General features: G+C 64.1%; 2 protein-coding genes and 2 non-coding genes across 4 annotated transcripts in view; 1 reads left to right on the top strand and 3 right to left on the bottom strand.

Moving 5' to 3' along the window:
* The first annotated feature begins 4,169 nt into the window (after window positions 1-4,169).
* On the top strand, window positions 4,170-11,821 carry DIPK1B (divergent protein kinase domain 1B). The gene is made up of 5 exons (XM_035015429.1): window positions 4,170-4,302; window positions 7,422-7,556; window positions 9,824-9,931; window positions 10,039-10,215; window positions 10,670-11,821. The coding sequence occupies exons 1-5, from the start codon at window positions 4,240-4,242 to the stop codon at window positions 11,477-11,479; spliced, it is 1,293 nt and encodes a 430-aa protein (XP_034871320.1). The 5' UTR covers window positions 4,170-4,239; the 3' UTR covers window positions 11,480-11,821.
* A 2,486-nt stretch (window positions 11,822-14,307) lies between these two features.
* LOC118018248 lies at window positions 14,308-14,443 on the bottom strand. Its single transcript, XR_004681338.1, has one exon. It is a non-coding gene; the product is annotated as a small nucleolar RNA SNORA43 (small nucleolar RNA).
* Window positions 14,444-14,838: 395 nt separating this feature from the next.
* Window positions 14,839-14,966, bottom strand: LOC118018249. The gene has a single exon (XR_004681339.1). It is a non-coding gene; the product is annotated as a small nucleolar RNA SNORA17 (small nucleolar RNA).
* Window positions 14,967-19,728: 4,762 nt separating this feature from the next.
* LCN10 (lipocalin 10) overlaps window positions 19,729-21,512 on the bottom strand; it is a 27,325-nt gene continuing 25,541 nt past the window's right edge. The window contains exons 6-7 of the mRNA XM_035016558.1: window positions 19,995-20,100; window positions 19,729-19,807 (exon numbers count right to left, since the gene is read on the bottom strand). Of these exons, the coding sequence (XP_034872449.1) occupies window positions 19,729-19,807; window positions 19,995-20,100 (185 nt within the window). The remainder of the gene's footprint in view (window positions 19,808-19,994; window positions 20,101-21,512) is intronic.

Below are 21,512 nucleotides of genomic sequence, written 5' to 3'. Positions count from 1 at the left end.
GGAGGTGACGCTGGAGCTGGAGGTGACGGCTGGAGCTGGAGGTGACGCTGGACCGTGGAGGTGACACTGGAGCTGGAGGTGACGGCTGGACGTGGAGGTGCCGCTGGAGCCTGGAGGTGACGGCTGGAGCGTGGCAGTGAGGCTGGAACGGGGAGCAGCCATTTTCAACTCCAAGACAGAAACCATGTCTTGAGGACACCAGCACAAAAAGGGCAGAAGGAGTTTAAGTTCCTGGACAGCATGGGCTCCCCGCCCTCGCGTGCTTACATTATAGCGCTACATGAAAGATAAATACACTTTTCTCCTGACTAAGCCACTTTTATTTTGGGGTCCCTCTATTTTCATTAACTCTTGGGCTGTTCGGTCTGTGTACTGCGTTGGAGGGTGTCCCCGCCCTTCCAGATTTATATCCACCTGGAAGCTCAGAGCGTGGCCTCTTTGGAAATAGGCCCTTTGAAGGCCATGTGGACACGAAGACAGAGGGGGAACGCACAGGGGGACAGCCAGCCTATGACAGTGTAAGCAGAGACTGTGGGGATGCAGCCACGAGCCCAGGAACAGCAAAGATGGCCCGCAACACCGTAGCTGGGAGAGGCAGGGACTGTCCCCCGGAGGCTGTGGAGGGACTCCTTGCCTGCAGATGCTGCTCTCCCGCCTGTGAGAATCCGTTCCTTTTGTCTTCAGCCGTTCAGTCTGCGGTGTTCGGTCACAACAGCCCTAGGAAACCAGTCCAGTCTGCCACTCGCGAAATCGCAGATTAGAGACTCCCCTTTCTGGCGCCATGCGCTGTGGGAGTGACAGCCACTGGCCGTCTCTGGGTCGCTCGTGGGCGCCCGCTCTCTAACCACCCGAGCGGCCGCACCGCCCAGTCGGCCACTGTCGCCCCCGGGGTCGCTCATGGCCCCGTGCCCGGCGACACCCCGGACTATGTACTCCGGATGCAGAGGTGGTCACTGCACACCAGATGGGACTCCTGCCCAGGGTGGGGTCACCTGTCTCACAGTCCCCAGGCAGTGAGCCCCAGCTCCGGGCAAACTGACTCCGTCAGACTTGGACCCGTCTCCGGGCTGTGGGCAATGCCTCCTTCCTCGCCACTGGGCTTTTAGCCGCTGGCTGGCCACGCCCTCGCGGCCCCTGTGTTTCTGGTCTCTCCTGTAATCTGACAGCCGTGCTCCCTGTATCACAAAGGACACCCACTGTGGGCTGGTCCCCACGTCCTGCCACCCCGGTGCCTGCCGTTGCTGAGCCTCGGAACGGCCTTCTCCAAAGTTCACTGATGGAGATTTCTGGCTCCATCTCTGTGCCCTCTCCCTGGCCTGGGCACCGCGGCCACCCCCAGAGAGGCACACCGCGGTTGAACCACCTCCTCGGTAATGACCAGGACGAAAGGGTGGGGGTGGGGCCGTCTAGATCCCTTCTGGATATTCAGGATTCTGTCCTGACCCTCCTGAGCAGGAGGCTTCTTTCCTCTAAGGACATGCCCTGGGGCCTATGGGGCCTAAACTTCATTCTGGTCCAACTACCTGGACTCTCTTGTGCTGCCGTCATGGCCCTAAGTTCAAGGGTAATGACCATCTGGTTGAGGACACTGGGTGGCTGAGGGTGAGCCACGTGGTCCAAAGTGTGGGGTGCAGTGGGTCTCGGTGAGTTTTATAAAGATGCTGGTGGGGGCGCCCGGGTGGCTCAGTCGGTGAAGCGTCTGTCTTCGGTTCCGGTCATGATCCCAGCGTCCTGGGATCGAGCCCATCGGGCTCCCTGCTCAGCGGAGAGCCTGCTTCTCCCTCTCCCTCTGCCTGCCGCTCTGCCTACTTGTGCTCTCTGTCTGTCAAATAAATAAATAAAATCTTTAAAAAAAAAAATGCTCGTGTCCTCTTTTGCACGTGACCTGTGTCAGCCGGGGTCCCATCAGGTGACAGAAGCCACGTGGCGAGGAACACAGGAGAAGTTTGCTACAGAGGCGTGGTCTGAAGAGCAGACATGGGGAGATCCGCTAGGGCTGAGCTGGAGCCCCCCAGCCCCAGGCTGAGACCCTGGTGGGAGGGCGCAGCTATGGGTCCCCGGATGGCAGAGAAGTCACCGTGGTGACTGGGAATCTGGCCTTGGAACTTGCTGAAAACCCGCCTCCAGGGTCCGGGCGGTGGGGGGAGTGGGAGGGAAGCTGCTCACAGGGCGGTGTCCCACACGGCACTCTGCCACAGAATCACACAGGAGTTCATCTTTCAACAAACTTGCTAGAACAGCTAGACACCCATGTGTAAAAAAGCCCAACAAAGGAACACCCCGAAACTCAAAACCAAAATCCGGAATACTACCTTGCCCTATATCCTGCACCATATACAAAAGTCAGCTTCAAACCGAATTATCGACCTACGTGCAAAACCCAATTCAGTAGCCCCCTCCCTTATCCACAGGGGATACGTTCCCAGACGCCCAGTGGCCACCTGAAACCACGGATAGTGCCGATCCCTCCACCGACTACGTTCTCTCCTACACGTACGTACCTGTGGTTAAGCTCAGCTTGTAAACTAGGCACAGGAAGGGAGTAACAACATGGCTAATAAGAAAGCGGAACGACAGTAAGAGTACGCCGTGGGAAAGTTACGTGGCCGTGGTCTCGCTCTCCGAACGTCACGTGGCCCTGTGCTCACCCTTCCTGGATGCGGTTAGAGGATGAGATGCCCACGTGGCGGGAGGATGCAGGTGAGGGGCGCAGGGGCGTGGTGCAGCGGGAGGCAGCTGCAGGCCTGAGCCTCCGTCTGAAGGAGGGTCATCTGCTTCTGGACCGTGGCCAGCGTGCGAACTGAGACAGCGGGTAAGGGGGGGACACTGCTGTACCAAAAACCCTAGAAAAAAACACAGAAGATGTTTGCGCTGCTGGGTTAGGCAGATTTCTTAGATACCATAGACAAGAAACGCACAAACTGTAAAAGGAAAAAATGGGTCACTTGGGCTTCATCAACGTTAGGAAAGACGAGCCACAGACTGGGAGAAAAACCCTTGCAGATCACCTGTTTGGTCATGTAGTGGAATCGCTTCTCGGCCTTTTGGCTAAGATCAAGTGTGATAATGTGGTGGTACCCCGAAGTTAGGAGGAACTCCCCAAACCCAATAACAAGGAAACAAACACTACAGTCAAAAGAAAACAGGGGGAAAAATTAAAGTACGTTTTGGCAAAGAAGATCTACAGGGGGTTCGACGTGGTCAGTCCACAGGGAAACGCAGACGACCACACGGAGGCCCCACCGCCCACGCGCCTCACGCGGCGGGAGCCCCGCGCTCACAGGTCAGCCAGCCTCCCCCGCGCTTGTCCGCCCGACGGGAACACCCACCTTCAACAAAACCCAGGGCGAAAGTTCGCGGCAGCTGCGCCCCTGGCCACCCCACGTCCGCCGGCGGACGCTGACCCAGCCCGGGCCGGCGCGCGGCTCCGCACGGACCAGGGCACCGAATTTCTGGCTTCTGCCGGTGACAGGCCAGACCCGAGGCTGTCCCCGCTGCACCCGGTTTCTGGAACGCGGGGCCACGATCAGGGCCGGGGCCGCGGGGGCTCAAAGAGAGACGGCCCGGAGGCGGCGGCGGCTGCGGGTCTGCAGGTCTACGCGGGCGCAACCGCACGGCAGGAAAGGTGAGTGCAGCGGCTTCCCCGAACAAAGGGAAGAAACCCGCACACGCTCACGCTGCGTCCACCGCTCCTCCAGGCCCGGCGGGCGGCCGCGCGGGACCCCCCACTCCGGGCCGCGCCCCCCCGCGCCCCCCCGCGCCCGACCCTCCCCCACCCTGGGGCTCTAAAGGCGGCCGGCTAGTCCCTCCGCCCGCGCGTCCGCGACGGCCCGCGGTGACAGCCCCGCCGCCCAAGCCCGGGGTGCGGGCCGGGGCGCGAGGGGCGGGGCCGCGGGCGCCCCCTCCCCCCGCCGCCCCTCCGCCGCGCGCCCCCGCCGCGCTTCCTCCGCCCCTCCCTCCTCTCCCCGGCGCCCCCGCCCCTCCCCTCTCCCGCGTCCCTCCCCTCCTCCTCTCTCGCGCGCCCCTCCTCTCCCTCCGCCCCTGCCCCGCGCCCGCGCCCGCGCCCCCGCCCGGGCCGGCCGGCCCCGCCCGCCCTCGCGTGGACGTGGCCGTGGTCGTGGTCGTGGACGCGGGCGCGGGCACGGGCGCGCGGGAGGCGGCGGCAGAGGGCGGCCGTTGCGGGCCGGCCCGCGGGGCTGAGGCCGAGCCGAGCGGGGCCCGCGCACGCCGGGGCCCACCATGCGGCGGCTGCGGCGCCTGGCGCACCTGGTGCTCTTCTGCCCCTTCTCCAAGGGCCTGCAGGTAGGCGCCCGCCCGCCCGGCCTCGCTGCGGGCCGCGGCGGCCAGCCAGGGGGCCGGCTGCGGGGCGCGGGGTTCCTGCGCGCCGCGCTGCGTGGCCTTGGGGCGGCTGCGGGGCTGGGAGGCGCGGGGGAGGGGGCGTTGATGGGGCGGGCAGAGGGGCGGCGGATGCTGCGGGGTGGCAGCCCCTCCCCCATGGTCTGCACCCCCACCGCCCCACCCCTCCCGGAGGCCCAGAAAGCACGCCGGGTCCGTGCCTCTTCTTTCACTTAAAAGAGGTAAGGTTTGTTTTTCTGTTATGGAAAACTTGGGACACATAGAAAGGCTCTCAGAAGGACAGAACCTACCCCTGGGTCATCTCCCAGCCAGCCGAGCTTAGGGGTGTGCCTGACCCCCACCATGACCTTGGACAAGTCACCGTCCCTGCCAGTGGCCCGCTGTCTACTGGGGAAGCCCAGGCTGCCTTGGGAACCCCGCTGAGAAGCCTGTCACTTCTGGTTTAGGTGGTCTGAGCCAGGCCGACCCCATGACCGAGATGGCCTCGGGTGCAGTCCTGTTCCAAGTAGCCCACACCTCCTTGGCCTCCCCACGCTGTCCTGGGCCAGGGCAAGAGGGTTCCTGCCAGGGTGCCCTTGGCCCCGGGCCTGGCTGTCCTCAGCTCTCCCCACCAGGGCAGGGGGTGGGGGGTGGGGTAAGCCTCAGAGCCAGGAAACATTTGGGTTTTGTGTCTGTGTGGGACACCCTTCCTGCCCACCTGGGGCCTCAGAGTGCATCCTGGTCTTGGCCCAGCTCTAGGCCAGGTGGGAGCTGAGGGGTCTGATGGCCCACCCCTAGGCCAGGAAGTGGGCTGTGCACTGCCCCCCTCCCCTGTCCCCTGAGGGAAGGACCTTGACCAGGTTGCTGCAGGGGAGGCCCAGAGCTTGACCTAGGACCCAGGACAGGCTGGTTCCCAGGGGTTTGAGCCAGCCCCGCCCACCTGCTATTGTCAGGTCACATTCAGAGCCTCAGTTTCCCTCCTGGGCTGGAGGTAGGTTTGGTGCCATCGTGCATGTGGGGTGCTGGCCCCTGGGTAACGTGGCTCTTACTGACCCCTGAGTCAGTGGCTCCACCAGGAACCAGGGCCAGGTGGGGTTGGGGAGCAGTTGCATGGGACCCACTGAAGAGTAAGACCTGCCCTGTCCTGGGGGCTCACTCACTGGTGGGAGGTAGGACCCATGGGGGTCAGGGACTGCTCCTAGAGGAGGTACCCATCTAAGGTCAGGATGTCGGGTTAGTCAGAGCTGGCCAGGTGGGGACAGTCTCTGGGAGAGCCTGGGGTTGGGGGGTGGGGTCTGGCTGGGGTGTGGCTCGTATCCGTGGTGGGCCCTGTGGTCCCTCGGAGAGCCTGAGTCCACCCCGGGTTCAGCCCCAGGTCCAGCGCTGCTCCAGCCTGCCCTCCTCCTGGCTGCCAGCGCCCCTAAGGCCACACTCACCCCCACCTTACAGCATTGTTCTCTGCCAGCTGGAAGTCTTCTGACCTTGTCCTGGCAAAACAACACCCCCCCCACCCCCGCTGCCCAGTCCCCCCACCCACTGTTTCTCTGCTTTCCTGTTTTTCCTTTTGAACAAATCTGACGGAAGCAGATGTGGTGCAGGACAAGTGGGCCTGAGGCCCAGCCCTCTTGTTCTGCCCAGCGCACCCCAGTCCTTGCTGCTCTCAGGGGTCCTCCTGCTACAGCCCCTCCCAGGAGGGCCAGCTGTGTGAACTGGTGCCCAGGAAGCAGGAGGGGAGGCCCCTGCCTCTCCTGGAGGAGCCATAAAGACGACCACAGCAGAGGCCCCTACCCTGTCTTCACTGGAGAGCCCGCCCCAGCCTTTGGCTAAGCAGTGGGGCACGGAGCACCTCCTGGCCCTGGGTCCCAGCCCTTTTCTCTGGGGCCTGGCCCCCCCTGACTGGAACATTGGTAACCCCATCCCCTCAGCTGGCTGCTCCTGGATGGCAGTCCAGGCGGCCTGGGATTCACCAGGGCAGGGGTAGCTGGATGGGAGGCCGCGCCCTCGCCCACCTGCTGCAGGTGGGTCTGGGCCCCCCGCGCCTGTGATTCTGCACGTCAGCTGGGGAACCCTGGTAGAGGGGCTGAGCCCCCAAGACGCTGTTCCCGGCACCCCCCACACACGGGGGGCAGCGCCTCTGGCCGTAGGGCCGCGAGATGTCTGTCTTATTTATTCTTTATCTGGAAACATGCACGTGACTTAAAATTTCTCCTCTTACCCGCTTTTAAGTGCACAGCTCAGGGGCATCCATGTGTTCACACTGTTGTGCGCCATCCCCTCTGTCCCCAGAACGTAGTCATCTTCCCAGACTGGACTCTGTCCCGTTACACACTGACCGCCACCCCCGACCCTGTGTCTGTGGGTCCAGCTCCTCTGGGGCCTCCTGGGAGTGGATCCGTCCGGATTGGTCCCTCTGCGCCGGGCTGATCTCACTCGGCACCGTGTCCTCCACGTTCATCCGCGTTGTGGCAGGAGCTGGGATCCCTTCCTCTTAGAGTGAATGATTTTCCACGACGTGGACAGACCCCGTTTTGCGTAGCTATTCACCTGTCGGTGCGCCCTTGGTTCTGGGGACGATGCCGCCTGCTCGCGGTCTCCGAGGTGCTGTCTCTTCAAGGCTCCCAGGGCGCCTGGGCTGCTGAGGCCTGCCCGGTGCACCTGCAGCCTCCATACCTGTCCCCGGGCTGGGCCTGCTTCAGCTGGAACTGCCCACCAGTCGGAGGACGGGGGGCAGGGGGCGGCGGATTTTCCAGCCTGACCTTGCGCAGAGGTTAAAGGTCAGCAAGGCAGGAGGGAAGTTTGTAAAATATCTTTATTCATCAAAATAGATCAACATAGAGTCGTCTACTGTGAAATTTATTCTTGCCTGCTCGTGAGATGTAAAAGTCTGAGAGCACTAGGCACCTGCCCCCACCCCAGAGTGGGCCTGCCGAGGCCCAGGAACGCCCCCTCCGTGACGGGCAGCTTCGGAAGCTGGAGCAGGGCAGGGTGCTGGCCCCAGGGAGGGGTCCGCCGGGAAGGCTGGGGCTGGTGGAGGGGGCACACGCACCCCGGACGTGGCGCTTCCTCACAGGCCTCTCTCCCAGCAGGGCCGGCTCCCGGGCCTCAGGGTCAAGTACGTCTTCTTGGTCTGGCTGGGCGTCTCTGTGGGCAGCTGGATGGTGTACGTGCACTACTCGTCCCACGCGGAGCTCTGCCGTGGGCACGTCTGCCAGGTGGTTATCGTAAGTGTCGCCTTGGGCCGGCCTCGTGGGAGGGCTCCTCCCTGCCCGGTGCTGGCCCATGCACAGGGGTCACATGCCGTTGGCCCTGGATCCTCAGAGGCGCCGGCGCGGTGGACTTTGAGATGGACCTGACTGCGCTGGGTGCGGCAGGGACGAAGGGAGGGACGGGGCGGGGGGGCTGCTGCAGGTGCGTGGGAGAGCGGGGCTGGGGGCTGGGGGCTGGGATGTTCGGAGGTGTTTGCAGGGAGGACTTTTAGCAGGGAGGCTGGGGTGGACAGATACTGGTGGCCTTGAGCACCCCCCCCCCCCCGGGGCCAGGGCTTCACCCAAGGAGGCCGTGGGTAGGGTCGTTGTGGGGGACAAGGGGCGGCGGGCCGTGCTAAGTGGCAGCCCGTGGCCTAGAGTGTGAGCTGTGCGTGCACACGTTTACACGTGTGGGCCACTCAGGAGTGGGCACGTGTCCGTGGATGTGCACGCGAGGTGGCGGGCGTCAGGAGCCTGCATGTGCCCAGACACAGGACGGCACATGGGCCCACGGGTGCACACCTAGCCTTCCTGCCTCCTGCCTGTTCTTGGTACACTTCGGAAAGGCTCACCGGTGGCCTCCAGGGGCAGGCCTGAGCTGGGCACCGGACACATGGCTCTGCCCTCATAGTCCAGGGGGTCGGGGGACACACAAGGGCAGACGTGGGGCCTCTGGGTGGGGGGTGGGGAGAAGCCCTGCTGTTGGACAGCTCAGGGTGAGGGTGGGGCTGGGGAGGGCCAGGATGGCGGGGGGCAGCCAGGATGGCGCAGCGGGTGGCGGCCATGGGCCCTGAGCGGCAGGTGAGGGCTGGAGTGAGCTATGGGGTGGGAGGGACGCACCGCTGGAGTGAGGGCAGTGGGCAGGGCAGGGGGTTCTGGCCTAGGGGTGCAGGGACCGGCCACCTGGAGGGTCAGCAGGTGTTTTTGAGCCCGAGGAAACTGTGTGCCCAGGGGTGTCTCCCTAGGGTGTCTCCCCTGGGCTGTGGGGATGCCCCCTCCTTTCCAGAGGAGACCTGCCTGCTTCGTGGGGGTTCCACAGTGTGTCTGAGGGTGCGACCAGGGGTCACAGGTCAGGTTCTTACGGGCTCTGGGTGTTTGGCAGGTACTCGGCCCCCTGCAGGTGGGAGACAGGCTGGGAAGTAGGGCAACTTGCCCCAAGCCTGATGGGCCCCGAGACCATGGGGCACACTGCCCCTCTCAGCCCCTGGGGGAGCCCCTCCCCAGCCCAGGGGGACAGCGTGGCCAGCAGGCTCCTTCCTTGGCCCTGGTGGGGAGGGGTGGTGCCCGGCAGAAGCGTGTCCCTGGCCGGCCCCCTTGAAGGCCCTGTGGTTCTTCGGGGGGGGTTCCGGGGCTCAGAGCCGACCCTTTGGGGTGGAGGCACTCCCAACAAGGTGGTGGAATGGGTTTTCCTTACGCTTTCTTTACCATCGTGATGAGCGGCCACTGCTTTCCTGATGCCTCCTTCGCGGGGCCTCTGGTTCCGTCCCTGCCCTGCCCTCTGTCCTCCCCACACTTGGGTGGCGCCCTGCTCTGTGCACTCCGCACACTCACTTCCCTCTCCTTCCTGCCAGCCTGGCTCCAGCAAGGGCCCGGGCTCCATGGCAACGGTGATGCACTTCCAGGGAGGCCCCCCCAGCTCCAGAGCTCAGAAGGCTGCCCCTCCCTGCCCCGGGGGGAGGGCCTGACTCCATCACCTCTGGCTTCCCCACCTTCCTGCTTGGGTCAGCCTGGACCTGCAGGGCTCGGGGGGCTGCAGGGGAAGGGGCCAGGGGGGCGACAGCTGCTCCGGAGCCCAGCCTGGTTCTTGCTGCCAGTGGTTCCCGGGGCATTTGGCTAATGAGGCGGCCTGGCCGGGCCCCCTCCCGCCACCCTCGGGGCAGGGCCCCTTCGTGTCTCGGGCTTTGCTGCTCCCGCTTCCTGGCACCGGGGAGAGCCCACGCCAGGGAGACCAGACTTGCGCACCTCACAGGAGGTGGGGGTCGCCGCGGACTCTGCGAGGGGCCGCAGTGAGCAGAGGCTCTTGCCAGGCCGTGGGTGCCCTGGCCCTCCGCGTGGTCAGGTGTGGCCGGAGCCTGCTGGTTCCCGGCTGCTGTGGTCTGGGGGCCCCTCTGAGACGTGGAGGGGCTGAAGAGCCAGGGGGCAACCGGCAGATGCGATGGGACCTCAACCTGCCACATGTGCATGGTGGGGGGAGGGGCCCCACCTCCTCAGGCCACTTCCTGGTGTCTTCTTCCTGTCCCCAGTGTGACCAGTACCACAAGGGCATCATCTCCGGCTCCATCTGCCAGGACCTGTGCAACCTGCACAAGGTAGAGTGGAGGACGTGCCTGTCCTCCGTCCCAGGCCAGCAGGTAAGCCCAGGAGGGTCTGGCTGGGGTCAGCCCTGGGGGCCCGGGGCTCGGGCACAAGGTGCAGCGGGAGGGGACGTCTGCTCGAGGACCCCTGTGGCCCCATGCAGGTGTACAGTGGGCTGTGGCAGGGCAAGGAGGTGACCATTAAGTGCGGCATCGAGGAGGGCCTGGACCCCAAGGCCAGGTCGGACCCGGCCCCCCGGCAGGATCTGGTGCTGTTCGACAAGCCCACTCGGGGCACCTCAATTAAGGAGTTCCGGGAGATGACCCTCAGCTTTCTCAAGGTCAGTTGGCTCCTGGGGGCCGTGCGGAGTTCAGGGCAGGAGCCAGGCATCTGGCTGGACCTCAGCTCCAGGCAGACCTTCGCTCAGGGGAGCACCTACTGGGTGCAGAGGACCCCGCGCATGGGAAGCGGGGTGAGAGCAGATCCAAGTGCCCGCTCCCCAGCTCCCCGAGCACCAGTGGAGATGCAGGGACACGAGGGCCCCAGGAGCGGCTCCTGGAGAAAGGACGGTGCACCAGTGGTCGGCGAGGGGGCTCTGCACAGCCCTGGGCTGTCCCCTCCGTGTGCTTGGAGGCTGGGCTCTCCCAAGCTGGCAGATGCACCCAGCGGACACCCAGGGGTCCTAGCCCACTAGGTCAAGGCGGGCACCCTGCCAACGTAGAAACCCACCACCAAGTCAGGCTCGCTGGCCCTGAAATGACGCGGTCTCCCTTTCTCTGGGTCTCCCGTGTCAGGCGAACCTGGGAGACCTGCCCTCCCTGCCCGCGCTGGTTGGGCAGGTCCTGCTCATGGCCGACTTCAACAAGGACAGCAGGGTGTCCCTGGCCGAGGCCAAGTCGGTGTGGGCCCTGCTCCAACGGAACGAGTTCCTGCTGCTGCTGTCCCTCCAGGAGGAGCACGCGTCCCGGCTGCTGGGCTCCTGCGGGGACCTCTATGTCACCGAGGGGGTCCCACACGGTTCCTGGCACGGGGCCGCTCTCCCGCCCCTCCTGCGCCCGCTGCTGCCCCCCGCCCTGCATGCAGCCCTGCAGCGGTGGCTGGGGCCCGCGTGGCCCTGGAGGGCCAAGATCGCCATCGGCCTGCTGGAGTTCGTGGAGGAGCTCTTCCATGGCGCCTACGGGACCTTCTACATGTGCGAGACCACGCTGGCCAACGTGGGCTACACGGCCAAGTACGACTTCAAGATGGCCGACCTGCAGCAGGTGGCGCCCGAGGCCGCCGTGCGCCGCTTCCTGCGGGGCCGCCACTGCGAGCGCAGCTCGGACTGCACCTACGGCCGGGACTGCAGGGCCCCCTGCGACAAGCTCATGAGGCAGTGCAAGGGCGACCTCATCCAGCCCAACCTGGCCAAGGTGTGCGAGCTGCTACGGGACTACCTGCTGCCCGGCGCCCCCGCCGACCTGCACGAGGAGCTGGGCAAGCAGCTGCGCACCTGCACGACGCTGAGCGGGCTGGCCAGCCAGGTGGAGGCCCACCACTCGCTGGTGCTGAGCCACCTCAAGACCCTGCTCTGGAAGAAGATCTCCAACACCAAGTACTCGTGATGGCCGGCTCCCAGCCCCCCGCTCCCAACTCCCAGGGGGCTGCCTGGGCCCCAGAGAGCCACTCCCGCCCTTGGGTCCTCCTCCCTCTTCACCCTGCCACCCAGCAAAGGACAGGACCACAGGAGCTGGAGGCCTGGCCTGCATCCACCCGCAACGAGCCAGGGAAGGGGTCCTTCCCTCAGCCCCAGACGCCAACCACCCAGACAGGGGAGCCGCATAGCTGGAAAGGGGGTGGGGGGGCAGGAGCAGCACCAGGAGCCTGACCACAAGGGCTGGCTGAAGGACTCACCCGGGACTGTTACTTTGAAGAACGTGTGATGTAAATAAACAGCTTTTCTGTGAGTGTCTCTGGGTTCCCTCACGCCACGCTGGAGCCCTGCCTCCCAGACCCGCCCTCAGCCTCCTGAGCTCAGGGGTGGGGGGCTGCTCTTGCCCAGGCTGGACGGAACGCGGCGTGGTCCTCCGGGTCCCCATCAGCTGGAGAGGCCTCAGCGGGCATCACAGGTACGCTCTCTCCCAGAGCCACGTTCTGGGGGGCTGGAGGGGTGTGGTCATAGGATGCCAGATGCTGCTGGCGGGTGCTGCAGTTCCAAAGGAAGGGACTGACGGAGAGCCGGGCTCCTCCCGTGCCAGACCCTCTCCTACAGTCCAGCGCGCACGACTTCCACAGATCCCCATGAACCACTAGGTGAAAAACCCATCATCCAGGAAAGAGCCGAGCATTCTCCCTGCCTCTCCTCAAGGGGAAGCTGCAGGAGCTGGACACCCGCTTCCCGTGGGGGCCCCACTGCTGAGCCCAGGCTGGTACACTGAATGGAGAATGTGCAGGCTGTGACCTACCCCATGGAGGGGGTCAGCAGGTGGCTCCCTCTGCTTCCATTCTGGGAAGTGAAAACGCCCAGCATTGTTTTGAGTTTCAAAACATCCACACAAGCAGTCACAGGGTTTATTAAGAGATCCCAAACACCAGGAGGCTCAGGGAGCTGGGGGAAGGGCTGCGTCCCCATCCCAGGTCACGGTGGGCAGGAGATCCTACTCCTGAAGTCCCTGGGGGCCGCTGACCTTTGCAGGCTTAACTCCCGGTGGTTACAATGCCTGGGAAAGGCTATGCGGGAACGCCTGAACATCACACAGCCAAATAAGCAGGTGACAGTTCAGGAAAGCGAGCTGCCCTCCTCCCCGCACCCACTGGCGTGGGCATGCATGTGCACACACGTACCCACCAGCCTCCTGCTCTGGCCTCAGCTAATCACACTGTGAGAAAAAACCAAGTAAAGATGGTTTATTCAACACCAGTCTCAAGTTTTGCCAACAAAGAAACACTTTTATTGAAAAATGTATTCCAAAATTTCAACTGTAATACCCATGTTTTTAGTATTGATTCCTAAAACTCATCCTTACCTACATTAAAAAATAACTTTCTGCCCCATCTAGGTTTTTCTCTCTTGTGGGGTGGGTAATCCAAATACAGCACAAAAAACAGTTTAGAATTGGGACACCGGGGTGACTCCGCCAGTTGAGCGTCCTACTCTAGGTTTCAGCTCAGGCCACGATCTCAGGGTCGTGGGATCGAGCCCCACGTCAGGTTCCAGGCTGAGTGTGGACTCTGCTTCAGATTCTCTCCCCCTCTGTCCACCCCCACCCCCAGCTTATGCTCTAAAATAAATCTTAATGAAAAAAAAATTAGAATCGTGGGCTCTGGGCGATTAGAAAACGCTGCAAAGATTTTACTTCCCTCTAGAACACAATGGCTGGAGGATTAAGAAGCAGGACACAGGGTGCCAGGGGGAGAGCCTGCTCATCCTTCACCTGCTCCATGAGGCACACACGCTGGGCCACCCCTACAGGCCTGGGACCTCCAAGCTGGGGCGTGCCGGCCCTGAAGTGGCTCCCCGCCTGATCGCAGAGCCCAGGCCACGGCGGTGTCTGGTTGTGCCTCTGCGAACGACCGCTGGGCCCTGTTTATTCCGACCCCTTCTCTCTGCCTTAGCCCGCCTGGACTTTCTGGAATCCGGAACAGTGTCTACCAACACTTAACAGTTCCCGCTGCCTTGGCCCAGCAGATCCATCTCCCCGGTGCAAGCTTCACAAGCTGAACACACGGGACTGCTTTCCAACACACCAACGTTCCGCACAGATGCTTCAGAAAATAAATGCAAAACATCTTACTCTCCTTTTTTTAACCTGGAATTGGGGAGTCTGTCACCCCGAGCAGCCAGCCCGGGTCTCGCCTGCTCGTACCAGTGTTGAGCTCTCCACCTGCAAGAAGGCGGGAAAGCCTCAGTCACACCTGTCACTCCAGTGGGGTCACCGAGGCCACCCCCCTCCTCTCACCAGAGCCCTGGTTTACAGGGCTCCACGTGGGCCGACCTGTCTCCCTGGCAGGACAAAGCCAGGTGCAGCCCTCTGGGGTCCCTCCCCCTCCCCAGCCTGACCAGATGGCCTCCTGCGCCGCTAGTCTCGAGGGTCCTTAAAACAGGGGTGTATGTGGGCACAGGGTTCGGAAGCCCCCGCAGGGAGCGACGACACACCCCAGGCCACTCACAGCAGATCTCAGCCAGACACATGACACCCTTGGCAAGGACTCCAAAAAACCCTCCAGACCTACAGAATGATCATTTCCAGGAAGGAGACCCTCTCCTGGTCAGTCCCATTGTGCCAAAAGCTGGCCACCAGCTCATACACATGCATGGCTCACTCGAACCTCGTGAGTGTTACCTTACAGACGAATCAGAAAACCGAAGCATCTGGTGCCATGCTCGGCGTTCCTAGCTAGAAGCCCGAAGGTGTAGTGCGCCGGCCAAGCGGCAATCCACAGCTGCTCTAAGGCATGTTCGGCTACAAACCATTCTTAGTGCTCACTGTTCTGAGCACTGAGCGTAGAAATAGCCACTTCCTGTTTGCCCTGACGTCCCAGGTACAGCAGAGCAGCTGGATCTGGGGTGCCGGCAGGTCCAGCACCTGCAGGGCAGCCGTCCCCTCCCACCAGCCTGGAGGCCAGCTTCGTCTCTCCTCTTACCTCGGTCTGGATGGCGGCGGGAAGTTTCTCTGGGCCCCTCCGGGGCAGCAGCCGTTGCCCTCGTTCCTGTATTAGGGAACAAAAACGCTCAGCCCCAAACGAGAGTATAGTAAACGTCGGCTGTCCTCGTTACTGTTAACCGGACCAGGTTCCGGCAGGCCTCCCCTGCTGGCCAGGCGGGGGGCAGGAGGGTACTACTGAGAAGCGTCCTTTGTTCTGCCGACCTGAAATCGAGTGGCCCACTACCTACGACCACGCGCCCATCTGAGACCATCCAAGAACTAGGAGACGGGGAGGGTTTTCACAGGGGGGCCTCAGGCAAGGCCAAAGCGCCCGGTCGGGTGTCAGACTATCCATCATCCAGACGTCCACGAGCTGAACACTGGGCGTAGATAAGCCTCTCTTCTTTCTGCCACCGAATGACACACGTGTGACACAAGCCACACCTGCAACGCCTCTGGGGGCAGGCAGTAGGAGATTCCCCGACCGCGTGCACGAAGGTCAACGACCCCGACACGGGACACGGCGCAAGGGGCTGCGTGTGCCAACAGTCGTACTTGGGGCGCACTCGTTCCGGCACCGACGCGTCAACTCACCTGAGACGCCCTCCCAGGCGCGGCTCCCAGCAAACTCCCTAGAGAAGCAAAGCAGCCCGCGCCCGCGCCCGGCGCTGCGGCTCCCGGGGCCCCGGCCACCAGGCCTGCGAGTTCCGGGGGGCAGCGGGCCCGCCCGCCCCGCCCGCCCCGCCCCCGGGGCCCAGCCCGGCCTGGGCGTGTGCAACGCCGGGCTGACGGCGCGGCGGCCCGCCCGCAGTGCCAGCCCTGGGCCCGCTGCAGACGCGGCCGGGGACGCAGCGGCGCGGGCAGCGCACCGGCCAGCGGGGCGCCGGGCCCGCGCACGCGCACACGGCCGGACGCCCGGCCACACCGCACCCGCGACGCTCAGCCCGCCTCTCAAAGCCGAAGGGCAGCCCCACGCGAGCGGGGGCGGCGGCGGCGGCGGCTTCCCCTCGGTCCCCACCGGCGAGCGCGGGCGGCAGGTGCTCAGCGCGTCCCCGCAGCACTGCGCGGCCTTCTGGGGGGCCGCGACGCCCCCCAACCAGACCCCCGCTACCCGGCCGCCGCCGGCTCCCGGGAAGGCCCGCCGCCCGTCACCCACCGCCCGCCCCAGCCCGCCCGCCCGCCCTCCGCCGCCGCCGCCGCCGCCGCGAAAGGACGCACGCGCGCGCGCCGCGCCTTTTATACTGCCTACGGCGGCCTGCGAGGGTCAAGCCGCGCCGCCCCGAGCCCACCGCCGCAGCGCCCCCTAGCGGGCCCTTCCGGTCTTGCTGGCGCCAGGACTGGCGGGTCGCGTCGAGGGCGGGGCGTGCGAGCTGGGGGGAACGGGGCGCTCCCCGGGACAGCCAGGCCCCGCGGGCAAGACTTCCCACTCTCCCGGCCGCGCCTGCAGCTCGGTCCGGGGCGGGACCCTGCAAAATGGAGATCCCGTGACCTACGCCCCGCGGGTGGCAGGACTGCGCGAGTCAATCTATGCAAAGCACACGGAACAGCGCCAGGCACGTTACACTGGATAACGTCTTCCGAAGTCCTGTCCCGCACCCCGTGAGCGGCCCCGGAGCTGGCGCCCGCTCTCCGCTCCCCGCAGAAGGGCGCCCGGCTCTCCGGGGGCCTCGGCTGAGCGGCTGCTCCCGGGCGCAGCTCGCCGCGAGCCCCTCGGGAAGACCCCCTGCAGGGAACGCTGCCCGCACGCGCTCAGGGCGGGTCTTCACCGACAGCGCGGGGCAGCTGGGGCCCCGGCCGGCGGCACGCCGCGTCCTCCCTCCCGCGGAAGCTGCGGGGTGGATTCACTCGCCCCCGGCGCCTCCCACAAGCGGACTGGGCGGGTGGGGAGGGCCCCGATGCAGCCGCCGCACCTCCGTGTGAGCTAGGGCGAAGTCCTCAGGCACTTCATCCATGAAGAACCCTACAGCACTCTCTGGGACCAGCATCTTCTGCCCTGGGGGCGGAGCGCGGCCTCCCCAGGCGCACCCAGACCTGCCTCCTCCCAGGTCCGGCCATTTGGGCTTAAGGCTCTGTGGGCTGTGAGCATTCCCTGCAGTCCCGGGCAGTCCTGGGCAGGTGGGGTGCAGTGCCCACAGAAGGAGCGAAAGGGGCCGGGCTTCCTGGGGACAGGCTGGGGCGGCTCTGGGAAGGAAGCACACCCACCCCCAGTTACCCAACAGCCTGGAGGAACAGCTAGAGTGCTGGAGACCTAACTCCGACTGAAAGAGGAGTTGCCTAACTCTGGAGAGGGGATCCCTGGCCCGCCCATGGCCTATCTCGGCCACCTGGATCCAGTGCTCCACCCCCCCACCCCCCACCCCCACCCCCGGCCCTGCGCCTGACAGCCACATGCATCCTCCAAGCAGCAGCCCACGGTGGGAGCCAGGTGCCCCTTGCCCTTCTTGTCCCGCTGGGACCAGATGCAGCCCAGGCAGTGGTAGGGCACCGCCTTCTTGAACAGCTCCTGGGGGTCGGGGGAGCGTCACCGGCTCTGCCACACCCCAGCTCAGCAGCCACGGTCCCCTAGTCCCAGGCAGGGTCCCTGGTCAGAGCTGAGCTCAGGAAGCTGAGGATGTGGCCCGAGCTTATGGGGACCCCAGAGTGTGTTCCTGCCTGCTGAGAACACCCAGCACGGGATGACCAGAACCCCACACTGGGGGAAGCGAAGTAGCATCTCAGTCCCTCCAAGAAGGCAGTTCACACCTGCCCGTGGAGGGGGCATCTTCCACCCACCTTCCCCAGCCCTCTGCTCCATGCCCCTGCTCAGCAGCACATGTCCTGTGGCCACGCACCCGGAGCTCTGTTTTCCTCTCCCGTGGAGCTGGGTACTGCAGAGCCCCTTGGGCAGATGGGGGAGGTGATCCTTGACGCCCCCTCCCTCACCAGATGGGCTGGGCTCCTCAGCTTTATATCTCTTCTGCCTCCTGGAATGTGCACAGCCACTGGGTGGACGCCTGGGGAGTGTCTGCTCTCCACAGTCCCCAGGGTAACTGAGGCCCCAGCATAAAGAACCGCGCCCAGGCCGTTTGGTCTGTAACGGTGGAGCTGGGATTTGGGCCGGGGACTGGCAGGGCTGGGCAGAAGATGTCAGCACAGGGCGCCCCTGCCGTGCCAAGCCAAGCCGAGCTACTCACTGCATCCAGGGGCCAATAGCTGTGCCGCAGGCTGGGAGGGAACCCCAGGCAGTGCGGCTTCTCCTCATTCACTCTCTGCAGCCACCAAAAGCCAGGCTGCTGTTAGAGCTGGTTCCAGAACGTATGTGCCAGCTCCTGGATGCACACAGTGGGTCCCTAGTCTTACATAAGATGACCCCAGGGTCTGCCTCTTGGCACATAGAGACCCCGTACCCACGTTACTGCCCCACAGCCTTCTCTCCACCCTGTGCACCAGGACCTTGGATCCCATCCATTTCCATGGGCATTTGTGTTCCATTCCCTGCTCTCCCCACCACCGCTGTGCTGAACACTCCTGAAAACACATCTGTGAAAAACCGAGCCAGAGTTTCCGGGCGTGAGTCCGAGGATGAGCGTGCTAGGTGATGGGTGCACTTGCGGCCTGGGATGGGTGCTGCTCACTGTTCTCCCAGACAGGGGTGCCCGTCACTCTTCTCTCCAGGGGACCTGCGGGGGACCCCCATGTCCTCAGGCACCTGAGGGCCACCCGGCCCAGGAATTCACCTTCTCTAGCAGAGGACAGATGGGACTTCTTTCTCAGGCCAGGAATATGAACCCTGATCCTGGGAAAGGAGAGCTCTCCTGGACTCCTCACCCAGCCAGGCAGCTGTGGCCACGATGTATGTGATGGAGCCAGAGCGGCTGGGCCTTGGAGGGAATGAGTGCCTTAAACCAGCCTTGCGCAGGGCATGTGGGAGCAACAGCCCCTGCTTCCTGGGGAGCAGTGATGTGTACGGAAGGAAGGAGGCTGGGGTGGAGCCTTCCAAGCCACACCACTGTCTCTCCCTTGGTCCTGAAACCAGCAGGAAGGGAGCTCCGAGGGCGGAGACGAGACTCCAGGAGGATTCCCATCCAGGGAAAGGGGGCCCACTGGAGGCACTGAAGCAGCCAGCCCCACCGACCCGCAGACCATTTGCACAGATTCACCTCCCATGCTACCGTCGCACGTTGTCCACGTTCGTGTGTGGACAGTGACTGGCCCACTCATTCCTGGTGCACTTCCAGAGGCAGACAAGAAACTTTCCAGTACTTGCTAGTAGGTCAGAGGACCACTGCCCAAAGAAGCAGACGATGTCCCTCTTCCTCCGGAGCTGGGGAAGGCAGCCACCGTCCTGGGGCAGGACCGGGTCCAGGAGTGTGTTCTTTCTGAAGCCCCCACCTTCAGTGGGTGTTGCTGTGCCTGAGAAAGGCCCCCTCAGCCCCAGAGTCAGGAGCAGTGAGGGGCTGTCTCCAGCCCTGGCCCAGGATCACGACCCGAAACCATCCTGTCTTTGGGAGGACAGGCCTCCTTCAGGAGCCACGGAGGGGACTGGCCCCTCTCCCCTCCCCAGGTCCAGGATGCCCGGGACCTGCAAGAGCTCTTCATTTGAGGAGGAGTCATGGAGAGCATGTGTGTCTCATCAGCCCAGCAAGTGAAAGAACCAAACCCCAACGCTCAGGTTCTAACAGAAGCAGAATTTCAATGTACTGTTTAGGGGCAGCCTCCTCCCCTCTTACGTGGCCTTGGGGGACCCCAGGGAAAGGCTTCTTTGTTCTTCTTCCCTCAGAGAGAGGAGCTGGCCCCGTGTCACGGGGTCCCCACCATCTCCCACTGCTGAGGAAGAGCCATACACGGGGGCCTGGTGTCAGGAGTGTGGTCGACCACTGCTCCTGGGCTCCCAGCCAGGGGCCTGGGGGCTGCATGGAAGGGCTGGATTGCTTTGGGGGGGAGGGGTACTCACTGGTGACAGTGCTCACCATCCCCCACTGCACTCTGCAATCCAGGCTCTGTGCCCAGCTTAGGTCAATCACCAGCACCCCACCTGTTCCTGCCATGGGAGGGATCATTCAGCATCACCCCATTGCACAGAGGAGAGCGAGGCCCAGAGAGGGGAGGTAAATGGCTCCAGTCCCAGGGCTGGTCAGCAGAGGAGCTGGAAGGCCAGCCCTCCACAGCCCCTGCTAGCCCAGCCAGAGACTCCCTGAGCCCAGAGCGAGCCCTCCCCTGCCTCCCAGCCACGCACTGGCCTCTGAGCTTCATGATGGCCTGTTCTTGGCCCTGAAGGTATTGCTGGCCGAGTAGGAGGGGGACTCCAGCTCATGGTACAGGCTGTAGCTACAGGACAGAGTGACACATCTGAGCTAGCAAGGAGCCACACTCTGGTCTCCCTCCCAGAGCCTGCCCGGGAGCAGGAGTCTGGGTGCCCTAGGGGCCAGCACACAACAGGGTCTGCGCTGACCAGGGAGCCATGGCCCCCAGGGAGAGTCCACTCTGCCCTCTCCCCGCTCCTGCCTGGCCTCACCTCTCCTCACTGTAGGGCCGCAGGACCCAGAACCAGGCCCCATAGGGCTGGCTCTGCTCCAGCTTGTAATGATGTTGCACCCCTAGAGCAGCTGGATTTCCTGGGACTGGAGGGAGGACTGGCTGCAGACAGGGACTGGGCTGGGGAGGATGCAGGGCCTTGTGGAGGGTGAAGGATGGGGCAGGGGCCGGGTCCTGGGGCTGAAATCCCTGAATGCCCACGGGGTCCCTCATTACAGTAACGACCCCCTTCACACTCGGGCATCCTGCTGGGGGGCCCCTCCCCCCCGGCCTCCTTCCTGCCCCTCTGACTCCAGCCAGGGCTGCAGCCAGGGACAGGCTGGACCTCTGTCCCGGGTCCTGCCAGGAAGACAAGGCAGAAGGAGGAGAGGAGAAGGAGAAGGGGTGGACTGATCTCCCTGTCCTGAGTTGGCCTCCACTGATGCCTCCAAGTCCACTGGCCCAGCCCTGCACTTAGCTGGACCCTGAGAAGGTATCTGCATTCCAGGCAAGCTGGGTGGGGGGTATTCAGTGACTTCTGCATCCCCAGATGTCCAACCCACCTGGCCTTGCACCCTAAGGCCTGCCGCCCAGGGTGGGCGTGGTTGCGGGGCTCAGTGGACTTTGGGGCCACAGACCAGTTGGCGGTGGTGAGAGAAAGCGGGGGACCGGTCAGGTGCGGAGCCATGGGTCTGGTGCACATCTGCCGCAGGGCTGGGTCATGGTACAGGAGCTGTGGGCAGGTCGTCTGTGCACACCTGGCCATGACACACCTGGCTGACCCTCTCGGTGGGGAGGCCTGCGTGCCTGGTGCACCTGTCCCCCACCTACCCCTGGAGGAGCAGCCACGTTCAAGCCTTTCCATGTCCGACCCTCAGGGACACTTGGGAACCTGGGTCAAGAGAGGCAGGGACTGGCCCAGGACAACTGAGGGGTGCAGAGTCCAAGGAGCTGCTCTCCAGTCCTAGGCCAGTCCCAACCCTCCCATGAGGTTTGCTTTGGGGGTGAGAGCCCCTCAGATCCTCGGGAATAGCTACCCACCCCGTCCCATGTGGGGACATGACCTTGGCATCCCCAGGCACGTAGAGGCATGTGCACCTGCACACCCACCCCCACACACACACCCCACACACACACACACACCACTCTGACTGCCCAGCTGGGGGTCAGAAGGGGAGGACACCTTTCTTCACAAGGGAGAAAGAATGAAGAGGTTGGAGACAGCTGGGCCATGGGGCAGGGCATCAGGACTCCTGGCAAGGACCCAGATCCATAGCATGGGGAGGGGAGACAGGCCAGGCTGAGGGTCAGGGGTCCCCAAGGGGCCCAGGGGGGTTGCCAGGGCACTGGGAGAGGACAGGGTCTGGGTTCCGGTGTCCATCACCAGCCTGGGCACTTGGAAGCAGGAAGAGATACCCACCCCCAAGTCCAGAGGGGCTACAGCACAAAGGCCTCAGCTTACTCTTCTGTCACTTGGGCTGTAGAGATGCAGTGTCCCTAGGGTCCCACAGGCTTGTGG

Source organism: Mirounga leonina, unplaced genomic scaffold (genome assembly GCF_011800145.1).
Source record: "Mirounga leonina isolate KUSES-001 unplaced genomic scaffold, KU_Mleo_1.0 Mir_170, whole genome shotgun sequence".
Lineage (NCBI taxonomy): Eukaryota > Metazoa > Chordata > Mammalia > Carnivora > Phocidae > Mirounga > Mirounga leonina.
The sequence above is the reverse complement of the archived record's forward strand: the minus strand, read 5'-3'. Positions and strand labels throughout refer to the sequence as shown.

Coding starts and splice junctions, on each gene's coding strand:
- DIPK1B (XM_035015429.1), top strand. CDS start 4,240: ATGCGGCGGCTGCGGCGCCTGGCGCACCTGGTGCTCTTCTGCCCCTTC. Junction 7,557..9,823: donor ACGTCTGCCAGGTGGTTATC/GTAAGTGTCGCC, acceptor TCCTGTCCCCAG/TGTGACCAGTACCACAAGGG. Junction 9,932..10,038: donor CCTCCGTCCCAGGCCAGCAG/GTAAGCCCAGGA, acceptor GGCCCCATGCAG/GTGTACAGTGGGCTGTGGCA.